General features: G+C 41.6%; 1 protein-coding gene across 1 annotated transcript in view; it reads right to left on the bottom strand.

The window, feature by feature from the left end:
- Window positions 1–18,208, bottom strand: part of rttn (rotatin) — a 31,688-nt gene that overhangs the window by 2,450 nt on the left and 11,030 nt on the right. The window contains exons 21-46 of the mRNA XM_035656028.1: window positions 17,930–18,047; window positions 17,027–17,123; window positions 16,862–16,927; window positions 16,565–16,756; window positions 15,395–15,637; window positions 14,541–14,697; window positions 13,265–13,431; window positions 12,345–12,564; window positions 11,222–11,350; window positions 11,014–11,124; window positions 10,344–10,502; window positions 9,925–10,002; window positions 9,127–9,319; window positions 8,920–9,017; window positions 8,736–8,823; window positions 8,163–8,364; window positions 7,672–7,762; window positions 7,160–7,310; window positions 6,776–6,913; window positions 5,745–5,947; window positions 5,466–5,571; window positions 5,087–5,184; window positions 4,774–4,851; window positions 4,161–4,287; window positions 1,300–1,493; window positions 105–378 (exon numbers count right to left, since the gene is read on the bottom strand). Of these exons, the coding sequence (XP_035511921.1) occupies window positions 105–378; window positions 1,300–1,493; window positions 4,161–4,287; window positions 4,774–4,851; window positions 5,087–5,184; window positions 5,466–5,571; window positions 5,745–5,947; window positions 6,776–6,913; window positions 7,160–7,310; window positions 7,672–7,762; window positions 8,163–8,364; window positions 8,736–8,823; window positions 8,920–9,017; window positions 9,127–9,319; window positions 9,925–10,002; window positions 10,344–10,502; window positions 11,014–11,124; window positions 11,222–11,350; window positions 12,345–12,564; window positions 13,265–13,431; window positions 14,541–14,697; window positions 15,395–15,637; window positions 16,565–16,756; window positions 16,862–16,927; window positions 17,027–17,123; window positions 17,930–18,047 (3,778 nt within the window). The remainder of the gene's footprint in view (window positions 1–104; window positions 379–1,299; window positions 1,494–4,160; window positions 4,288–4,773; window positions 4,852–5,086; window positions 5,185–5,465; window positions 5,572–5,744; window positions 5,948–6,775; window positions 6,914–7,159; window positions 7,311–7,671; window positions 7,763–8,162; window positions 8,365–8,735; window positions 8,824–8,919; window positions 9,018–9,126; window positions 9,320–9,924; window positions 10,003–10,343; window positions 10,503–11,013; window positions 11,125–11,221; window positions 11,351–12,344; window positions 12,565–13,264; window positions 13,432–14,540; window positions 14,698–15,394; window positions 15,638–16,564; window positions 16,757–16,861; window positions 16,928–17,026; window positions 17,124–17,929; window positions 18,048–18,208) is intronic.

The following is an 18,208-nucleotide window of genomic DNA, read 5'->3' as shown; positions in this document are numbered from 1 at the left end:
TCTATCTATCTATCTGTGTGTGTGTGTGTGTGTGTTTGAAGAAAAAACATTTCATATCCCTGTGTGAAGAAATTAGAAATTTAACCCCTGCGTCCCTTCCATACCATTTGTAATGACGTGTGGCTTGTTGGCAGGGCAGAAGCAGAGGTTGTGAAGGGTGAGCAGTGCATGGCGCCGGTGCTGTGCCAGGTCTGCCAGCAGTTCCAGGGCTCCGGTCACTCTAAGGATACTCTGCTGGCCATCCTCCGCGAACGAGAGATTGACCAGCAGTCTCAACCACAGGCCAAGTAGGCTCCCGCCGCTACAACGTACGGATGTCGCCTTAACACTGCCCGCCTTGGGCACTGGCACTGACAGGAAGGCTTGCAGGAAGTTATTCTGAGAATGACAGCCAAAGGAAGTAGACAAAAGAGGTTTAACACAAAAGTTTTAGAGTCACGTGAAAAGATCATTAAGAGCTGCTATTCCAGTTCAGAAAGTCTCCCCAAACAGCATATGTGTGAGGGTGAGATTTTGGACATGCTTAGTGGGAGAGAACCTAATGTGTGTGAAGTATTTAAATTGTCACACTGCATATCTCACTTAAGTTAAATTTATTCAACTTGTAAATATGTTTTTCACAGCCAGGTTTATTCTAAAACATCCTCATTTAGTGATGAAACTGATACTCACGCATTCTGAATAAAATTCTCAGTATTTATTTATTTACCCGGGAACAGTGCACAATGCATTAGTCAACATTGCAGTTTCCACTACAATGTAAATGTGCCAGACCAATTTACATCCACAGTCCCCGGGCAGGTTATAACAAATTAGTGGCTCATGTCATCAGTACAGCGCTTCAACAAGTACTACAAAACAATACAATATAATACAAAAATAAATATAAAAGTACGTTTATTTATTCAGGGAAGGCCACCGAGCAGCTCCAGTGGAGCGATGGGTGTTAAGGGCCTTGCTCAAGGGCACCTCAGTGAGAGTGATGAACTCCTCTAACCTTTTGGCCACAGCCCATATAAAATATACATAATATAATACAAATATAAATAAAAAACCATGAGGTTATGTAAAGGCGGTGCCAGAGATGAGGTAGGAAGATTCAATCATGACTAATCTCAAGTTTGGTTTGCCTTAATGCATTTCTTATGTTTATTTTTAAAGGTTTAAAAGGTTTAAAAGAATTAGTAATTAGTGATATAATATCACACTCTGAGTCTGTGTATTAATGTCTTTCACCTTTTTTTGACTAATCTTTTTCACAATGTTGTTGTATTATATACTGTTTATCAGTGCTTGTACCTTTTGCAGCAGGCCTCGGCACTCGCGGGACATGGCGAGGTTAGCCAATAGAGAGAAGGCGAGCTTCTGGATAGGACTGTTATCTGGGGCGATCCCTGAGGCCAGCTTCATGACAGAGTGCATCAGAGAGTTGCTAAGGGTGCATTTAGATCCTGGTGCAGCAGCAGAGCCGCCGCCACAGAGAGAACTGCATGCTGAAAAAAACAAAAAACGATTTTATCAACACAGGTTTCACAAACATTGCACGTGTTTGTAACTCATTAACCCATCTACATATGTCACATGTGCTATACGCTGGAATGTGTATAGTTAGGAGCACATTATGCACAGTAATTAAAAAGTGAAGCAGACCAAGGCTGGCAGTCTATTTTAAAAGAACATTATTTTCCAACCTTCACCCTGTGTCTTAAATGGCCAGAGCAATAATCGATGCATGATGGAAAGTCCACAAGCTTGCTCCCTGTCCCTGAGGCAGCCAATCAGAGTAATGCTGATTGACATGGTTGTGCTGACACAAAAACAACTATTCCATCCTCTTCCACTGAAGGCTACGACCATACTAGATTGTGAGAGCAGCTAATATAATTTCCAACCTAATAATATACAATTCTAATGTTTGGGCAAATCCTGAAAAACACAATATTACATGAAGCCTGCAGCTGCAGTTACCAACAACCAAACACTGGCTTCATTCTGTTTGGTTCAAAAGCATCAACATAACATTCTTTTAACTGCTCTGTGGGGGACTGTAGTTTTCTGTCCCGTTAGCAGCTATGGTAGCCACTTTTATCACAGAGAACAGTCTAGTACTAACACAGTGTAACACTCAGCAAAATGCTCTCTTCTTCTTGTTGTTGGAACTGGTTGCTCCGGTCTGTTTATATTAGAGCTAGCTAGCTGTCCAGCCAGCTGCACCAGTAGCCGCAAAAATAAAGACTGACAGTCGGGCTGCACGGCTGTCTGCCCACTATACCAAAACATCTGCACGGCTGCAATGCATGCGCAGCTTGTTTTGCTGTAAAAGCTGTCTAGCCAAATGAGGAAAATGATGAAGAAGAGCGGACCTCGTGTGAAAAGATGGAATAAACTGCACCTTAGTGGGAGCGATAAAGATGCAGCTGGTGAGAGAGACCGACAGAAACCCAGTCATCTTAAAACACTGTTCACCATGAATACAGAAATCTGAAGAAACGAGGTGTCACATGTAGAATCAGACAGCTTTGAAACGCATCTGAAAGTGTTTTTTATTTTTTAAATCTTTCTTTAAATCTTCATTTACCATGAAAGCACTTTGACTAATGATGAAAAGCACTTCTTCTGACTCTGGGAGGGAGGGAAATTATTTAGCACCAGGCTATGGCTACAATTTATTCTACTAGGCCATTTAGAAATGTAAACACAAATAGATAACAAACAAGTACGTGATGCGAATGAAAATATCTCTCTTATTGGCACCGCATTTACATCAGTATAACTGGCATGACTAATTGCTGCAGTTCTAGATTACATATAAAATAAAAGAAATTAACAAGCTTAAGACAGAGAGCACTGACAAGACGTAGTCTGACACTGATTGATGTTTCTTTTTGAGGAACATGACAGCTTGTTGGTTATACTAATCCTGGAATGGTAACATACAGCAACAAGCGTATGCTGATGTTAGCCTGAGGTTATCGCAAAACCTGTCAAGAAAGCTGGTCTATCACAGAATTGACAAGGGAGCTCTGCTTTATAATAATATAATTATAATTTACTGAAGGCGTCCCCCACTACTGCTACAAATCTCATTACTATTTTTTGCAACTACACAGGATTGATAGTTTTTTTTTTTTTTTAATTTCTGTTTGTTTGTGGGAGCAAAATTTTGGGGCTGCTACAGAAAGATCTGTGGAAATATGTGTGGCACAGATGAAAAAAACAATCTGACTTGAACTAGCAGTGCAAACAAAGCCTTGGATGAAGGAGGTAGACTGGAGATGAAACATTCAGTAGAAATGTAGCAGTCTCAGGAGACAAAATGGTAGCCTGAGGGTGGATGGTGTAATACTAAGCCTGGCTGCATGCAGCCTGAACACAACCTGCTGTTCAGTTAACCTTTAGGGAAATACTGTGCCCGACTTCACTGATTTCTGGCGCTTCACAGCTTGAGCGTATGAGGGGTCTAAAGCGAGCGAGCGTAGATCAGAGCACACACACCCACTGAGGAACAGGTGCCAATCATACAGAAAAACACACAAAGACGCGCACACACACGCACATATTCAGAAAGGTTCTTAAGTGTTGCGCATGAAATTTCCTTTCCTTCACTGATGAAACTGATTTCGATTGCACAACTGCACCAGTCAGACACGCAAAACACATCAAAGGGACCACGAGCCGTTTATCAAAGTAAAATTTCCTGCTGTTTCCTCTCCATGAATCTTGCCTTTCCTCTACTCAAAAAGTCTTTTTACTGTTCTGATTTCCACATACACAATTCTTACATTTGCATGATGGAATACCAATAACTCAGGCAACACAGAGATGCTCTGTGCTTCCCCACATCATCTCCTACTGGTCTGAAACCCGTTGCCATACATAGTGAGACAGCCATGCAGCCTGACCCCTGGATCCTGACACTGTGCCCATTGTAACTGGCAGGCGAGCAGGCGCTGGTCTTATACAGTGAGACACAATGTTGTTCAGTGGTCACTAGAGAGAACAATGGGGTTCTTAGTGCTAAGTGTGTGTGACTCAGTCAGATTGCTAACCACAGACAGAGGCGATGGGTAGGCACGGGCCAGGCACAGTGCCTGCCCAAACACATAAGACATACATACATACATACATACATACATACAGACAGACACACACACACAGACCTGTGGTGCAGTTGGCAGTATAGACACACAGAAGCTCCAGCACCGCCTCCATGGTGGGATCGTCCAATAGGAGCCAAGGCCAAAGAGCATAGAGTGCCAGTGTTAGGCGAGCATCTGTGGCCACTACCTACACACACACAAACAAAAATGGATTATAACACAAACACAAACACAGACACACACACAAACACACACACAGACACACACAGACACACAACAGATGCATAGGAAAAGGCCCACATACAGGCATGTACGCAATTTATACAACACAGATGGCAGTAATCAACATAAAATGCTTCAATATTTTTCTAAATGTGCAGAAAAAACACACGGGGAGAAGAATAATGGTATGGTAATCGCTGCAGTAGAGCCTCCCTGGCTGTTTAGTACAAGGTAACCACCAGTGACAGAAAGGCCACTTATAAAATGAAAACCAGCTAATATGCCCCATAAGTAATGCCATTACAGGATTTAAGAAGCTAAACTTGCTGAGATTTTAGCAGGACCATGCGCATTTAGGCGAATCTCATTTACAGGCTCAGCATTGGTACTCCGAGGTTCCATTAAAAACCAATTAGCAGTGGGGAATTAAAAGGCAGACACAGAGGCTCACTTTGCATTCATCGTTGCGGTAAAGAGCACTCCGCAGGATCTCCACAGTCAGTTTTACTTCCTTTAAACAGCCTTCTTCCTGATAAAATAGAAAGACAAAACAAAGACCAATATGTTTAAATGATCAAGTTGAAAACACCCTTTACTGCATCTTTACTGCTCCATAACAGCAAAGGGGATCAACTGCTGCTACAACAGATATTCATAATATTTATCCAATATGTTGGATCCAGATTGTTATTATATCCAATGGAAAAAAACACAGGCGGCACAGAAATGCTGAGACGGGAAATTTCCAGCCAGTCTCTGCTCACCTTTTTGCGGTGGGAAGCCTTGCCGGGTCGGACTGACTCCAGGTGGAGCTGGGAGTGAGTTTGCTTTATTTGCTCCACGCAGCTGTCAATTAGACCAGCTGAAAAAAAAAAAAACAGTTCAGAATGGGAACATGACATTAAATGAAGAGTAAGATATCCACCATAAGCAACCGAAAATAGCTTACGATGAATGAGCATGAACTTTTGACGATAGTTTGACCTTTCCAATCAATGATGACATTAAAGTTTTAAGTGAAACTGGTATACATGTCTGTGGAGAACCAAGCCAACCACAAGACAACAAGCTAGTGACCCATTTTACATTTTCAAAGAGTGCGGAACAGGTGACAGCCTAACTCTAGCCTGTTTGGGGAATTACCTTTGGCTGCGTGATTTTGAGCTGTGGGACTGCAGGCTAGCAGTGTCATCAGAGCTTTGGCTGTCAGCTTCTTTAAAAGGTCCTGAAAGGTCCTCTTCTCAAAACTCTGGCATCAAGTCAAAGAGGAACGCATGATCACACACTCTTGGAGGAATTTTTTTTTTATCCTTGAAACTTTGCCATGAGCACACACATCATTGTATATTAAAAAAATCTAATATCCACTGTGTACCAAGGTCTACACAGACTACTATGTTCCCCCCCGTCACCTCCACGTACCTGCAGTAGCAGTTCACACAGCTGGCTAGCTGAGGGACCATTCACAATGTCTGACAAAGCAGTAGCATGTTTAGACTTTGAGGTTGCGACCTCTACACCCTGACGCTTCGTCTCCTCTGTGAAAATTGTACAGAGAAACTGCAGAGCCACTGTGTGAAGGAGAGGGTCTGCGAGCTTCCCATTCACACACACCGACAACGTTCCTGCAGACACACACAGGGAAAATAAAAAGAGTTGGTAGGAGAATAGCTTTCTTTTAATGAACGATGCAGCAATACACACACTGAATCATGGCGAGACACAAAATGGCAAATCCATTGTTCAAATCCCTTGACAGCGAGATATTTGTACATGACTGCGGCAGTATGCACCAGTGGAGAAGACACTCATCATCTGAATGTGTATGCAGACACGCAGATACCATAAACATGTACACACAGACATAAATACACGCACAAAGGCTCAGCATTCATCTTTTTCTGGACTCATCAGATTTGCCCACTGTGCCATTAATCACAGAGAAAGACAAGTAGGAGGAGTAGAGGTAGTGTAAGGACAGGATGCAATTATCCTATCCTAGCATCTGTTCAGGGAAGTTAATACACTCAGTAATGAGGCAATGAATGTGTTAATACGATAGAATTTATTTTCTGTACCAGAATTAAAGCTGCACAATTATACCTAAAATGCTAATGCTGATTATTTAGTGAGTTACTGCAATCAGCATAATTACCTTAATTGTGATTGTAAGTCTTAATCATTATGAAAAAAAAATAGATTTCACAGCCTGATTTGCTCATGTATCAAGAGCTTGACACTTGAACCGCAGAGGGCCATTTAAATCAAATGAAACATCTAAATGTTTCCAAAAAGAAAATAATTTATTGTTATGAATTGCGAGAAACGATCCATAATAGATGATTATAAAACTAATTCTGCCGCCTAGAATAATTAATTCTGTCAAATTTACTCACTTTAACACATGCACGCACACACACACGCACACACACACACACAAAGAATCTGTGTACCTGCAAATGTCCGCCAGCGTCTCCCCAGCGCAGCAGAGACAGATGGGTACGCTGCTGAGCTGTCCCTCCTCACCAGAGTAGCCAGGAGCATAAACACGTCTGCCCAGCACACACAAACCGCGTCCCGGGTACCTGCATCTGAAGAGGGAAAGAGTGAGTCACAAATTTTATGACACGAGACAGCCACAAAGCCACACACAAATCACACTATAGAACACACTGCAGGGAAAGTCGGATAAATGTATGAATAGGATTTGCTGCGGTTGGAGCGTCGTTGATGGGTTTTCAAAACAGATCAATAATTGTGGGATATGAGGTAGTATATATGGAATGTGGAAAACAGTTTGAAATGTATTTCATCTGAATTCAATATACGTTTCTGACCTAATCCTTTGGTATCCAGCATGAGAATTGCCACCAGAGTAGTCAACAGATGTTTCAGGAAGTCCATCTGGCCAATCAGCTCCTGGCTCACCATGACACATGACTGAAGCAGTTTGGAGAAGCCAGACAGGAATTGAAGTAGGCTGCCAAACTAGAAAGACACACATATATATATATATATATACACACAGAAAGACAGATTAACAGCAATCCGACTGCACAAATATCTTGAGCAGCTACGGTTAGAAAATAAGTAATAATAAAGTAAGTTATTCTTGTTTAAAAACTAATTTTCCAAACTGCAAAAACAATGATGTGCTTTGAGTTTAAGCTTGCTGAGCATTCCACCCACACTAAAAATCTGGAGGTGCCCTCAGACAACCCAGCGCAGCGCTGAAGCTGGCACAGTACTGAACCAACCCACGTTTTTTTTTTTTCATGGTAAGTCATAATAACAAAACAAAACAAAAGTTGAAAAATTCTTCAGAACTGTCGATCACAGTGTTCCTTACCTGGCCCTTGATGTCTTCACTCTCTCCTGGTAGGACGTTGGGTGTCTTCAGCTCAGTCAGACATTTCTCGATGAGCCCAATATCCACCAGACTGAGGAAGAAAAGAAAAATGAAGGGAAATGTGTTTTTGCAAGAAACTAGCTAGAGGGGATAAGGGCTACAATTAACATGAATTATCTACGGGATAAAATACCCACATATTTATTTAGATCATTTTCAATCATGATTAAAAATGACAAAAATAATTATTTTAGTACTTATTTACACGGCAACCAGAAAATGTTTTTACTGACAACTAAAACAGTAAATCAGTCATCAAAGCTATAATAACTAAACATTAAACATTACAGCCCAAGACTCAATATAACAAGCAAGGAATATATACTAATAAAACTGTTATACTGTATAACAGAAAAATATCAAACCAGAGTTTTATTCATGATTAATACATTAGAGGGGAGGGCGGGCTCATGCGGCACGCAACCTCTTACCCGGCCAGTGCTTGGAGGAGCTGGTTGTGTCGGATGGCAGTGAGGGTGAAATCTGGCAAGATGGCCAGCAGGTTAGTCAGCAGGCCACAGTGGGCCATCATGAGGTCGGGAGTAACCATGACAACGGGTTCCACTGCTGAGGGCTCGCCCTGTCGGGAGTCTTGGGAGGTAACTGACTCGCTGGTGTCTGTGTCACTCTGGCCTGTGAAACACATCAATAGACAGCTAATCGAGGCGCCTCCCCCACGGTTCACACACTGTGTGAATCACGTCTGTCTGGAACTAAAGATGCTGTGACCACATAATCAAAAACATCCAACTAAGGTAAAACACCAGAGAACAATGTTCTACTTCTTAAATTGTGCTAGAAACATAAACATACAAATGTGAGGAATGGTTTTGGTTTATGACTATCCCTGACCACAATGAGGTTCACTGCTTCTAAAGGAAAATAATGTTACGGTTACGGTTTATACGGTATGAAGGACTAAACCATGATGTGTAAACCCATTACTGTGAATGCACGTGTGCACACACACACACAGACGCACACTCTATGGCTCTCTGCAGTACCTTGAGCCATCAGTCTGCTGGTAGGAGTATCTTCTGTGATGTTCAATGGGGAGGGACCCTGAGGAGTGTGTAACCCTGAACCTCTTATCTGTAACAGACAACATGAGGATGAGAGCCACAGCTGTTTATTTCAGACATGTTAAGCGTGTGTGTGCATGTCTGAGGGTACAGGAACATTGCTGACCACTGTGCTGGACGTGGAGAGGGAGCTGGAAGGTCTGCTAGAGTTGATAGCGGGCGCTGGTGGGTCGCTTCTCCAAAACCACAGAGAGTTCTCAGAATCTAGTCAAGCACATACACGTAATGACACAAACTTACACTGCAAAAAACTGTGCTAAAATGCACTCAATTCAGACCTATATGATCAAATTTAAATCAAAATAAAACCTACCCAGTGAATTGCTCTCCTGAGGTCCGTTGGTGGCGTCACCAGGAGACTGCAGGTGGAAAGTGTATCTGCCTTGGTAGCAGTTGGAGGCAGAGAGCGCGACATGTTGAAAGTACTGACAGTGGTACAGCAGTGCCTGGAGCGCTGGAAGACCCACCAAAGACACACCAGACACCTCATCATGGACACATGGGTGCTGGAAGAGGAGATAGTTAACGTGGGAAAGATGCAGAGAGATGAGTGCACGTCAAATATTTATTTGACCTTTTACTGAGAAGAACAGGGCAAAGGGAAAATAAATAAAGTTAAAATGCTGCCTAGCTCAACTTTCCTCTAAAAGCTGCTAGTCTAACAAGTCTAACAGTTCTATTTTTTACATGGGCTGGTTTGTGCTTTGTATATCTGTCTTATAGCTTTCTTCTGGCAATTACAACTAGATCAGATTTTGTAAACAACAAGCCTTGCTTTTAAAAGATAATATTTATCTTTTTCATCTCTGACATACAGCTCCCTTCACCAGTCATGACATCCTAAATTAAGATGCTGCTGGTGTTTTGACAGAGATTTCAACTTAATTAGTTTGGATGTGAATGCTGGAGGCCTGCACCCCAGTAGAGCTTCAATTCTAGCAACACCCCTGGTCTGAACCCTGCAGGGCTCAACAAGAGGGGAGAAGAGAGAGTTAGGAATGGGAGGTAGGAACCGAGAGGGAGTAGAGACAAAGGGAAACTGAAAGAGAGGGAGAGAGAAAACAGTTCATGGTCTGTAAAAGCGTTTTAACTGGCTGGCAGAGCTGCTGACCTGCCAGTGGGAGTCCTTGGCCTCCTCTGCGTTGGCAGGCATGGGCATCACCAGCAAATTCTGCAGGATAAATGCAGCCTGGACACACAAGCAAAAAAAAGAAAAAGAAAAAGAGAGACATGCACACTCTGGGTTAAGTTAGACTGCATCAGCAACAGTGCCATCTGCCTGTATTTGGCTGGTAATACATAGTCCAGGCACATTTACTGACCATAGATACAATATAGGTGGAATTTGCCTTGCTCTTAGTAGTTTTGATAGGTGTGTGGAGGTGATTTTAGGACAAAGCAACAACTGTTCTATATTTTGACCCAGGACTCATTTAGAAGGGAGCTATTCATTTTCAGTGTAGCAATATAGAAAACCACGTTTCTGAGTTACACAGACATTAGTGCAGAGCTGCAGTTCTAAAATCGTACCTCTCTGCGGACCATGCTGCTCTCCTGCTGATCCAGGAGGATGTTGAGCAACGTGCCCCACAGACCTCCGCTGATGTTCTGACAGCTGGCACACAGAGCCTGGCACCCGCTGGGCACAGAGGACAGAGCTGCACCTAAACCCAAACTGGCAAACCTTACCTGACATGAGAGGGGATTGGGTGGATGTTTGAGGAAAGAGGGAATATGAAAAGAAAGATGTTGTAGGGTTATCAACATCCACAGACTAAAAGCAAAGGATGCTGCTAATGCTATGTATAGCAATGTTAAATGTGAATTTGGCCGTGCTTACTAGCATTTAAATTGATGATGGCAAAGACGCAGTCTACCTTGTCAAGGGAGTCTCTTAGACTGACTTGTGTGGGAACTTATTTTTGGAGACAGACAGAGAAATTGGTGCGACTAGCTGTCATGTGCTTCTTTTTGTCTGCGAGCTCTTGTGCAACTCTTATGGGTTTAATTTTGTCCCAAAAGTCAAGCATCTAGAAAATTCATTTTTATGACAGAAAGAGTTTATAAAGTGTAAGCTGAAGACTGAATAGTGAACAGCTAAATTTTGACTGTCATGCACTGTATATAGTTTACATATGTCGGTATATATGTTTAAATGATCACAAATTCAAGAAAATGAGCAGCTGGGGACTGTCTGTACCTCTTGATCTCTGTCCACCCATAGCGGGATGAGCCAAGCCAAACCAAGCTGAGAGGCACTAGCCTCCTCTGCAGCTGCCTCACTCCCCAAAGACCACTGGGATATGAAGTCCTGACGCAGACAAAAATAGAAAGAAAATCATTTTTTCGGTTGCATTCAAAATGTTTCAATACAGCACCCTCACAGCAGCATAAACAACGACGATTACCTTGTCCTTGTTCTCGGCCATCATCTCATGGGACAGGTGAAGCAAAGCGATGACAGCATTCTTGGTCACACCTTTCCCCATGAATGACAAGGAGTTGCCTCCCCACTCAACATAAAAAGAGGAGATCACCTGCGTAGAGGACATACAGGGTTTACTGAATTAGTGAAGAGCACTCCGCTGCAATCGTGGGATTTATGGTTTCCCATCCAGAATTTTTCATCCTACAAAGATAAAGCTGACAGAACTGCATGTTATTAAGTAAGTGGTGTTATCACATACTGCTGCTGGCTTCCGCTTGTTTGTCATTTAAACACCAAAGGCAAAGAAGACTGAACAAAGAGCACTTGTTTCCGAGTTAGTGATTGCTGTATGCTTGTCATGCACCTCACTGCATCCAAAGCTAAATACAGCTGAGACTAATTATTTTGCTTTGATGTGCCATCAGGATGTGGGACTGCACTGAAGAGCAGATGAGGAGAGAGAGGTGCCCAAGGCCTGCTGAGCTTTAGGGCCCTACAGTGCCAGGAGTATCAGGTGAGAGGTGGGTCAAATGGGTAGAGAGGACAGGGGTGAAAGGGTTAGATATCTGACTGGTTTCAGAGAGATGGAAGTAGCCACCAGAGATCACGCCTGAAAAGGAAATTAACCTTCAATCTTTATCTAATCTCAATTCATGTCTATGAAACGCAACGCATTTGAACAAACCAAATGAACAAGAATAGGTATTGTGTATACAGGATGGTCTATTCCACAGGGGTCTTCATTCCCAATCAAAAATAAAAGTTTGGACACCTCTGTGCTGAGGACTGCTGTGCAAGCTGGTCCACACTGTGTTACGCTATTGTTTTATGGACTGCTGAACAACTGAACAGATGGAATAGGCAAGGTTGATTAATCTCATCAGCATCTTCACAGTGTGGCATATCTAATCAATGAGATTTTTTTTACCTATTGCAATTCATGTCCCGTAACCATATTCTGCTTAATTTTAATTAATTCCTCAGAAAGTACTGCGCTTTTCCTTTTATTCATTTCTGTAGGCAGTCTCAGTTCTGATTAGAGGGTAGGAGGCTTGCATATGCCCATGCAACACATGAGCATATGCACACATACAAACACACACCTCTAATAGCCCACTGAGATACTTGGAGCAGAGGGAGACGGGTTCCAGGTCAGGGCAGTGGGAGCTCCAGCCAGGCTGGGCAGTCAGGCTGACCATGCCCTGCAGAGTCCTCTCCAGGCTGGGAAGGCCATAGAAACGCGGGGCGTCAGACACCCGCAGGCTCTGAAGCAAACGGACTGCCAGCTGGCTCTTGAAGGGGCCTGCTAATGCCAGACATAGCCTAGACAGACAGGAAAGGACAGAGTGAGAAAGAGCGAGAAACAAGCAAACCAGACAGACAGGAGGGTAGACAAGAGGCAGACAAGAGGAGGGGAAAAAAATTATATTGTTGACAATTAACATTCCAATTCTTTATCATAAGCCAGTGGCTTTTTATGTGTTCGCCGTTCATTTTCATGTTCTAAATGACTAAACTCGCAGGATTTCCATCACAAATTAAAACAAACACTTCCCCTATAGAGGAAGAACACTTCAGTATCTTTTTTCCTTTTATTATTAATCAATTTTCTAAACCCACAGGAAGGATGAATAGCATTATGAATATTATTGTGAGTGTGCACTCACCTTTCCCATACACAACCAGAGTAATAATTACAGTTTTTTTTCATTTATTTTTCATTAAGAAATTAATTAGAAAATATTGTGGCATATCTCTAGCAGAAAAGCGGTCTTGGAAGGTCAGCTGTGCCTCCGTTGCCTTGAGTAATACTGTATCCTGCGTCCTTTACTATCTGTATGATTACTCGAAATTCCTACCTATTCTAGTATTATAATGTAAGAAATCAAATATACCTTCTATAATAATAACTTATGACACAATTGTTAGAACTAATAATTTAAATTACAATTAAAGACATGACATATTCTGTCTCGAGACTTCCTTGAGGAGAGCCACAGGTTTTTGTGTGAAATCATCCTACCTGTCAGTGGTGGTTGAAAGTCGGAGGAGTAAGAGGTTAAAGAAGCTGGTGAGTTCTCTCTGCAGTCTCTGGCTGACATGGTTCTTCAGCTCCTCCGGCTCCCCTGGGCTCTGAGTTGAGGTCTGGGTCTCCACACCGAGCAGCAAATTAAGAAGGGACTCGGTCTCCTGGATTATTGACGAATGATTGAAGCAATTTGTTATTGGTTTTCTTTATGACTTTATGTAATTATTTGGGATTTTTCCCATTTTAATGCAATAATAAGTCTTAGATTGTCTCTTTTTACTTTCCCTTTCTTTTAAATGAACGATGAATGTCTTTTTCTTTTTTTTCTTTTCATGCCTTCTTGTAATCTGCATACACAGCTTAAAAGTGCATTCCCTTGCTCAGAGATGATTAACCTAAATGGATTATGTAGTATTAATAGTAAAACTAAATCTATCTAACCTTTCTGAATTCAAACAAACTGGCCCATGTAGGGGTGATGTAGGGGAGGCCTATTTGAGCGAGCGCCTTCATCTTAACACCACCCATCCCTCCCTGCAAAACTCATATCTAGAAGCGGCATGGAAAATTTCTTACTGAGCAGCGTGCACAGAGTAGATAGTTAATGAAAGTGTAGAGAGCGACAGATGTTCCTGAAACAGCTCAGTAATTACAGAAAAGTCGGAGCAGAGCAGAGCTGCTCACCCCTACCAGGCATTCAATCTGAGTCTGCTTTAGCTGCCAGGGGAGGCCTTATTGTTTACACACACATTAATGAGAAAGCCGAGGTGAGACTGATTAAATCCTAAAAGTAGCTCTCGCCGCTAAAACAGTGTGGTTATTCTTCTCCTCAGGCAAAAATATGACTCCAACTTTGTGTTAAGAGCTCAGAAAATAATCTCTGCCGCAGGTCTGAGGTGGTTCGCTGTGATACTATTTTTCTGTCGTTATGAGGGAGTAATTTGTTTGGCTTGTCTGACGGTGTGTGATTTATTTAAGCTTTGATTACAGGTATATAAAACGCTCTGTGTTGGAGAGGAGAGAGCCTAACCAGATTACTAGCTAACAGAGATGTACACACACATATTTTTCCATCACATACACAGACAGACAAAAAGGCTACAGTGCAGCAGTACATAGTAGTCCATGCATGTATCTAAACCACACTGTAACTTACACCAGTTTGTGTAGAAAAAAAGATCTAAATCATCTCTTTAAGATGAGACTCTGAAGGACTATTCTAGTGAGGTTTTACCTGGCTGCTTGTCCAGAAAGTGTAAATTATTTGTACCTGGTTGAGAAGCAGCTCCAGTATCCAGCGCAGGTCCTTGTCCTCTGGGTCAGATGCAGACTCAGTGTGCATCTGTTTGAAGTATGCATTCAAAAACGCAACAATGCCCACTAGCAACCTCTCATCCTCCACACAGGCTGGACGCACCTGGAGAAACCTGCAGGGAGGAAGAGAAAGAAAACAGAAGAACCGGAGGAAGAGAGCGTGGTTGAAAGGAAAATACTCTGATAATTTAATATTCATTACTGTATTTGTCTAATTACTAAAGAAAATATAGTTGTACAGTGCATATATTAATAACACAAATTAATTGCAAGTAGTAGACATATGCAGCTACAGCAGATGTAAAAAACCTGGATTCTGGCAATGGGGTGGTGATAAAGTGATGGAATCAACAGAAATAACTGACATACTTCCAAAAACTTCCAGCTAAAAAAAACAATTACTTAAATAAGGATGATGCCAAGCAGAAAAACAAAACTAACTCGCTCAAACTTTTTGTCAAAGATATCACAAGTTCATCATACTTCCTAAGGGAATCTTTAATACTCATATCAGGCACTGTAAACAGAAACAGCATTCAAAGCTATTAATTCAGGTCAATTCTTCAAAACAGGACAATAAGACAAAGCCACACTGTGCTCACTGAGCCATGGAAAAAACATTTGATTCATTCAAGTGATGTTTTGTTCAACGGCAGCAGTAATAATGATGGCATACATTTGGGGAATATCATAACACCCTTCGATAATTTGCTTAATTCATAAACCTTAACAAAACACATTTTCAGACTTGGAAATTAACATGCGTACCTGAAGTACATGAATCTTTAACTGAACTTGTCTGCACTGTACCTGGTAACTGCTGCCTGCCAGCTGAGGGAGTTTAGAGTGTCTCTGCAGCTGTAGGTGGGCAGGTGAGGGAGGGCCAGTCTGTCAGTCAGTAAATAGAGGCTGAGCCTGGAGAGGGCAGAGGTCACCGAACTGTGTCCTGCTGCTGTGACGATGGCCTGGATGCAGTCCTGCAGCGCGGTGGGAAGGTGCGCCGCCTGCAGCGAAAGAACCTGCGCTTCTGATAGCTTTAAGTCAGGATGAAATCTTTGGGGAACAGATGTAAAAAAAATAAAATATATATATATATTTATTCGAAATCACATTACAAGACTATTGATGTGCTGACAAGTGTGTTGCATAAGTAGCATCCTCAGAAGCATACTAATGACTGCATTAACAAACATATTTGATCGCCAATCTGGAGGGATGAGGCATTTATGAGTCATCCAAAGAGACATGTTTTCTGAGAATTACTTGCAACTGAATCAAGCAGAAGCAGAGGCAGGCATCATACTCATAAACTGTCAAAATTATGTCAAAACAAAAAAAAAACTTTGTAAAAAGACAGAGCAATATCATCAGAGGTCAAGGACTTTGGTTGAGATACCTTTCAATTTTCATTGACTAATCCATCTTAAAACAAGTACTCTGCTCCCAATAACAGCCCTGTATGAAATTTAGTTTCTGGTGGATTGATCTATCTAAGGTGTGCTTTAAACGTCCTTGCTGTAATCAAGCTGATTAAAACTGTGTGAGAGACATTCTCATCTGTTTGAATTAGGTCACATTAGAACTAAATGAAGACAGATGAAACACAAGATACCAAGCCTCTGAAACTAATTCTTTACTGCAATTCTCCACTAGAGAGAACATGTAGAAGAGTGATGTGTAGTGGGATTTTTTTTTTATTAAAACATCCTGCGGGAATTATTGTTCTGGTCAGTTTCTCCAACATCCAACATTTAACATTTTCAAATTTAACAGATAAATGAATATACTTTATATGACAAATAACTACAAAGCGTTACCCTTGGAAACTTTTTAAAATATTGATACAGAAACGCTGGTCAACCTTGGTTCCCAGTCTTTTGTTATTACACAAGAACAAATTACAATGGACTCCTGTAGTAATGAAAGACTATGCTAATACCTCACTCGATGCATAATAGTGAGAAATATTAAAGATCTTACTCAGTAACATCTGTAGAGATGCCGTGCAGCTCTTCAAGAAGGTTGTCTATCCCAGAATGCCATGCAGTGTTCCAGGCCACCTGCAGAGCTTGGCGGGCGGGAGCCAGGGTCAGTAGGTCAGAGGAAGGGGGCAGAACACAGCAGTATGGACTGACAGCGTGATGAGTCGCTGCCTGGAATGGGATGTTGTACCTGGGAGGAAATTTGGCAGAGGAGTAAAGAGTTATTAATACTGGTTAGGAAGGGACCTTTAAAAGTAACCATGACCCAAGTAATAATGTTTACAGATCAATTTACCTGCGTATTACTGAAAGTGGTAGGGAGAACGGCATCAGGGTCACATCTGTGTTAGGTTTGTCCAACCTGATATGACACCAAAAACACAGGTAGTATAATAAAGCACTGAACGGATGCACATTTATTGTAGCATGGAAAGCTCAAAGAGTGAAGAAATAAACTCACCATATTTCAATGCAGGCAATCTCATCAAATAGTAGTAAACTCATCAGGACAGCAATCTCACCCCCATTGCCTTTGTTCTCCTTTAATATCAAGGATGCTACAATGCAGACACAACATAGACAATTTACATACCCCACACCCTAAACTGCACTCGACCTCATGAATATATTCATAAGTTGCCACCCCACATCAGGCTTTGCTTATATTATGACATTATGATCAAATTTGGTGCCTAAGCTGCTTTAAACTGAGTTTTATATGCATTATATTTGAAATGTATAAAAATCTGGCACATATGTTTTTACAGAGAAGCTTCCAAAAAGTATATTTCTGTCTATATCAGAATGCAATAACAATCTACAACATATAGATTTTAAAAAGTGATTGACAACTTAGCCACAATTTATGAAACAAAAATGCAAAAGCAACACAAATAAAGCTCTTACATTGTGCAACTCCCTCCTAGTGTAATCTTGTGCAATATATACATATATATAGCATAATGCTACACAATATGTGTGTATTAATAATTATCTGTGCAATGTTCCATCAAATATATTTGTATAGGAAAAATGTGTACATAGTGTATATAACTCTTATTTTCTATTTCTATTTTTTAATTTATGTGTATTTTTCTTCTCTACCACACTTTTTGGGCTATACTGTATCTGGAGCTGCTGCAACAAGCGTGTGGGATCAATAAAGTCTCATCTTATTTTATCTCATCACGCTCCATAGCAACAAGTTGCATCATACTAATATGCCACTTACTACAGTGTGACAACATGGTTAAAAGCTATGCACCAACGGATGACTTGTCATCTTTTTTTTGCAAATGTCCCTCGAGCTACACAACACGACGCGTGTATAGCTGTTACTTAATGAGTTGTCTTGTGAACGTACCCCTGAGCAGTGTGAGGAGCAGGAGGTTGCGCTGTGCCAGGCTGTGCCTCAGAGATGGATCTGCATATACCAGCTTCCTCAAGATACATACACAAGGCTCCAGCAGGCAATCTAAGCTCTGGGGAGAACAGCAACATACGAACGGAGAGTTTAATTGCAGGGAAAACACAAACACTTTCTGTCTACTCCTGCTTCAGTGTCTCTCACATACAAATGTTTTTTTTTACTGTGCTACTGTGTCTTCTTACTGTCTCTTCACATAAGCTAACCCACAATTTT

Source organism: Morone saxatilis, unplaced genomic scaffold (assembly GCF_004916995.1).
Source record: "Morone saxatilis isolate NCDOM2014 unplaced genomic scaffold, NCSU_SB_2.0 Contig0, whole genome shotgun sequence".
Lineage (NCBI taxonomy): Eukaryota > Metazoa > Chordata > Actinopteri > Moronidae > Morone > Morone saxatilis.
Note: the sequence above shows the minus strand (reverse complement) of the source record. Positions and strands in the feature narration are given on the sequence as shown.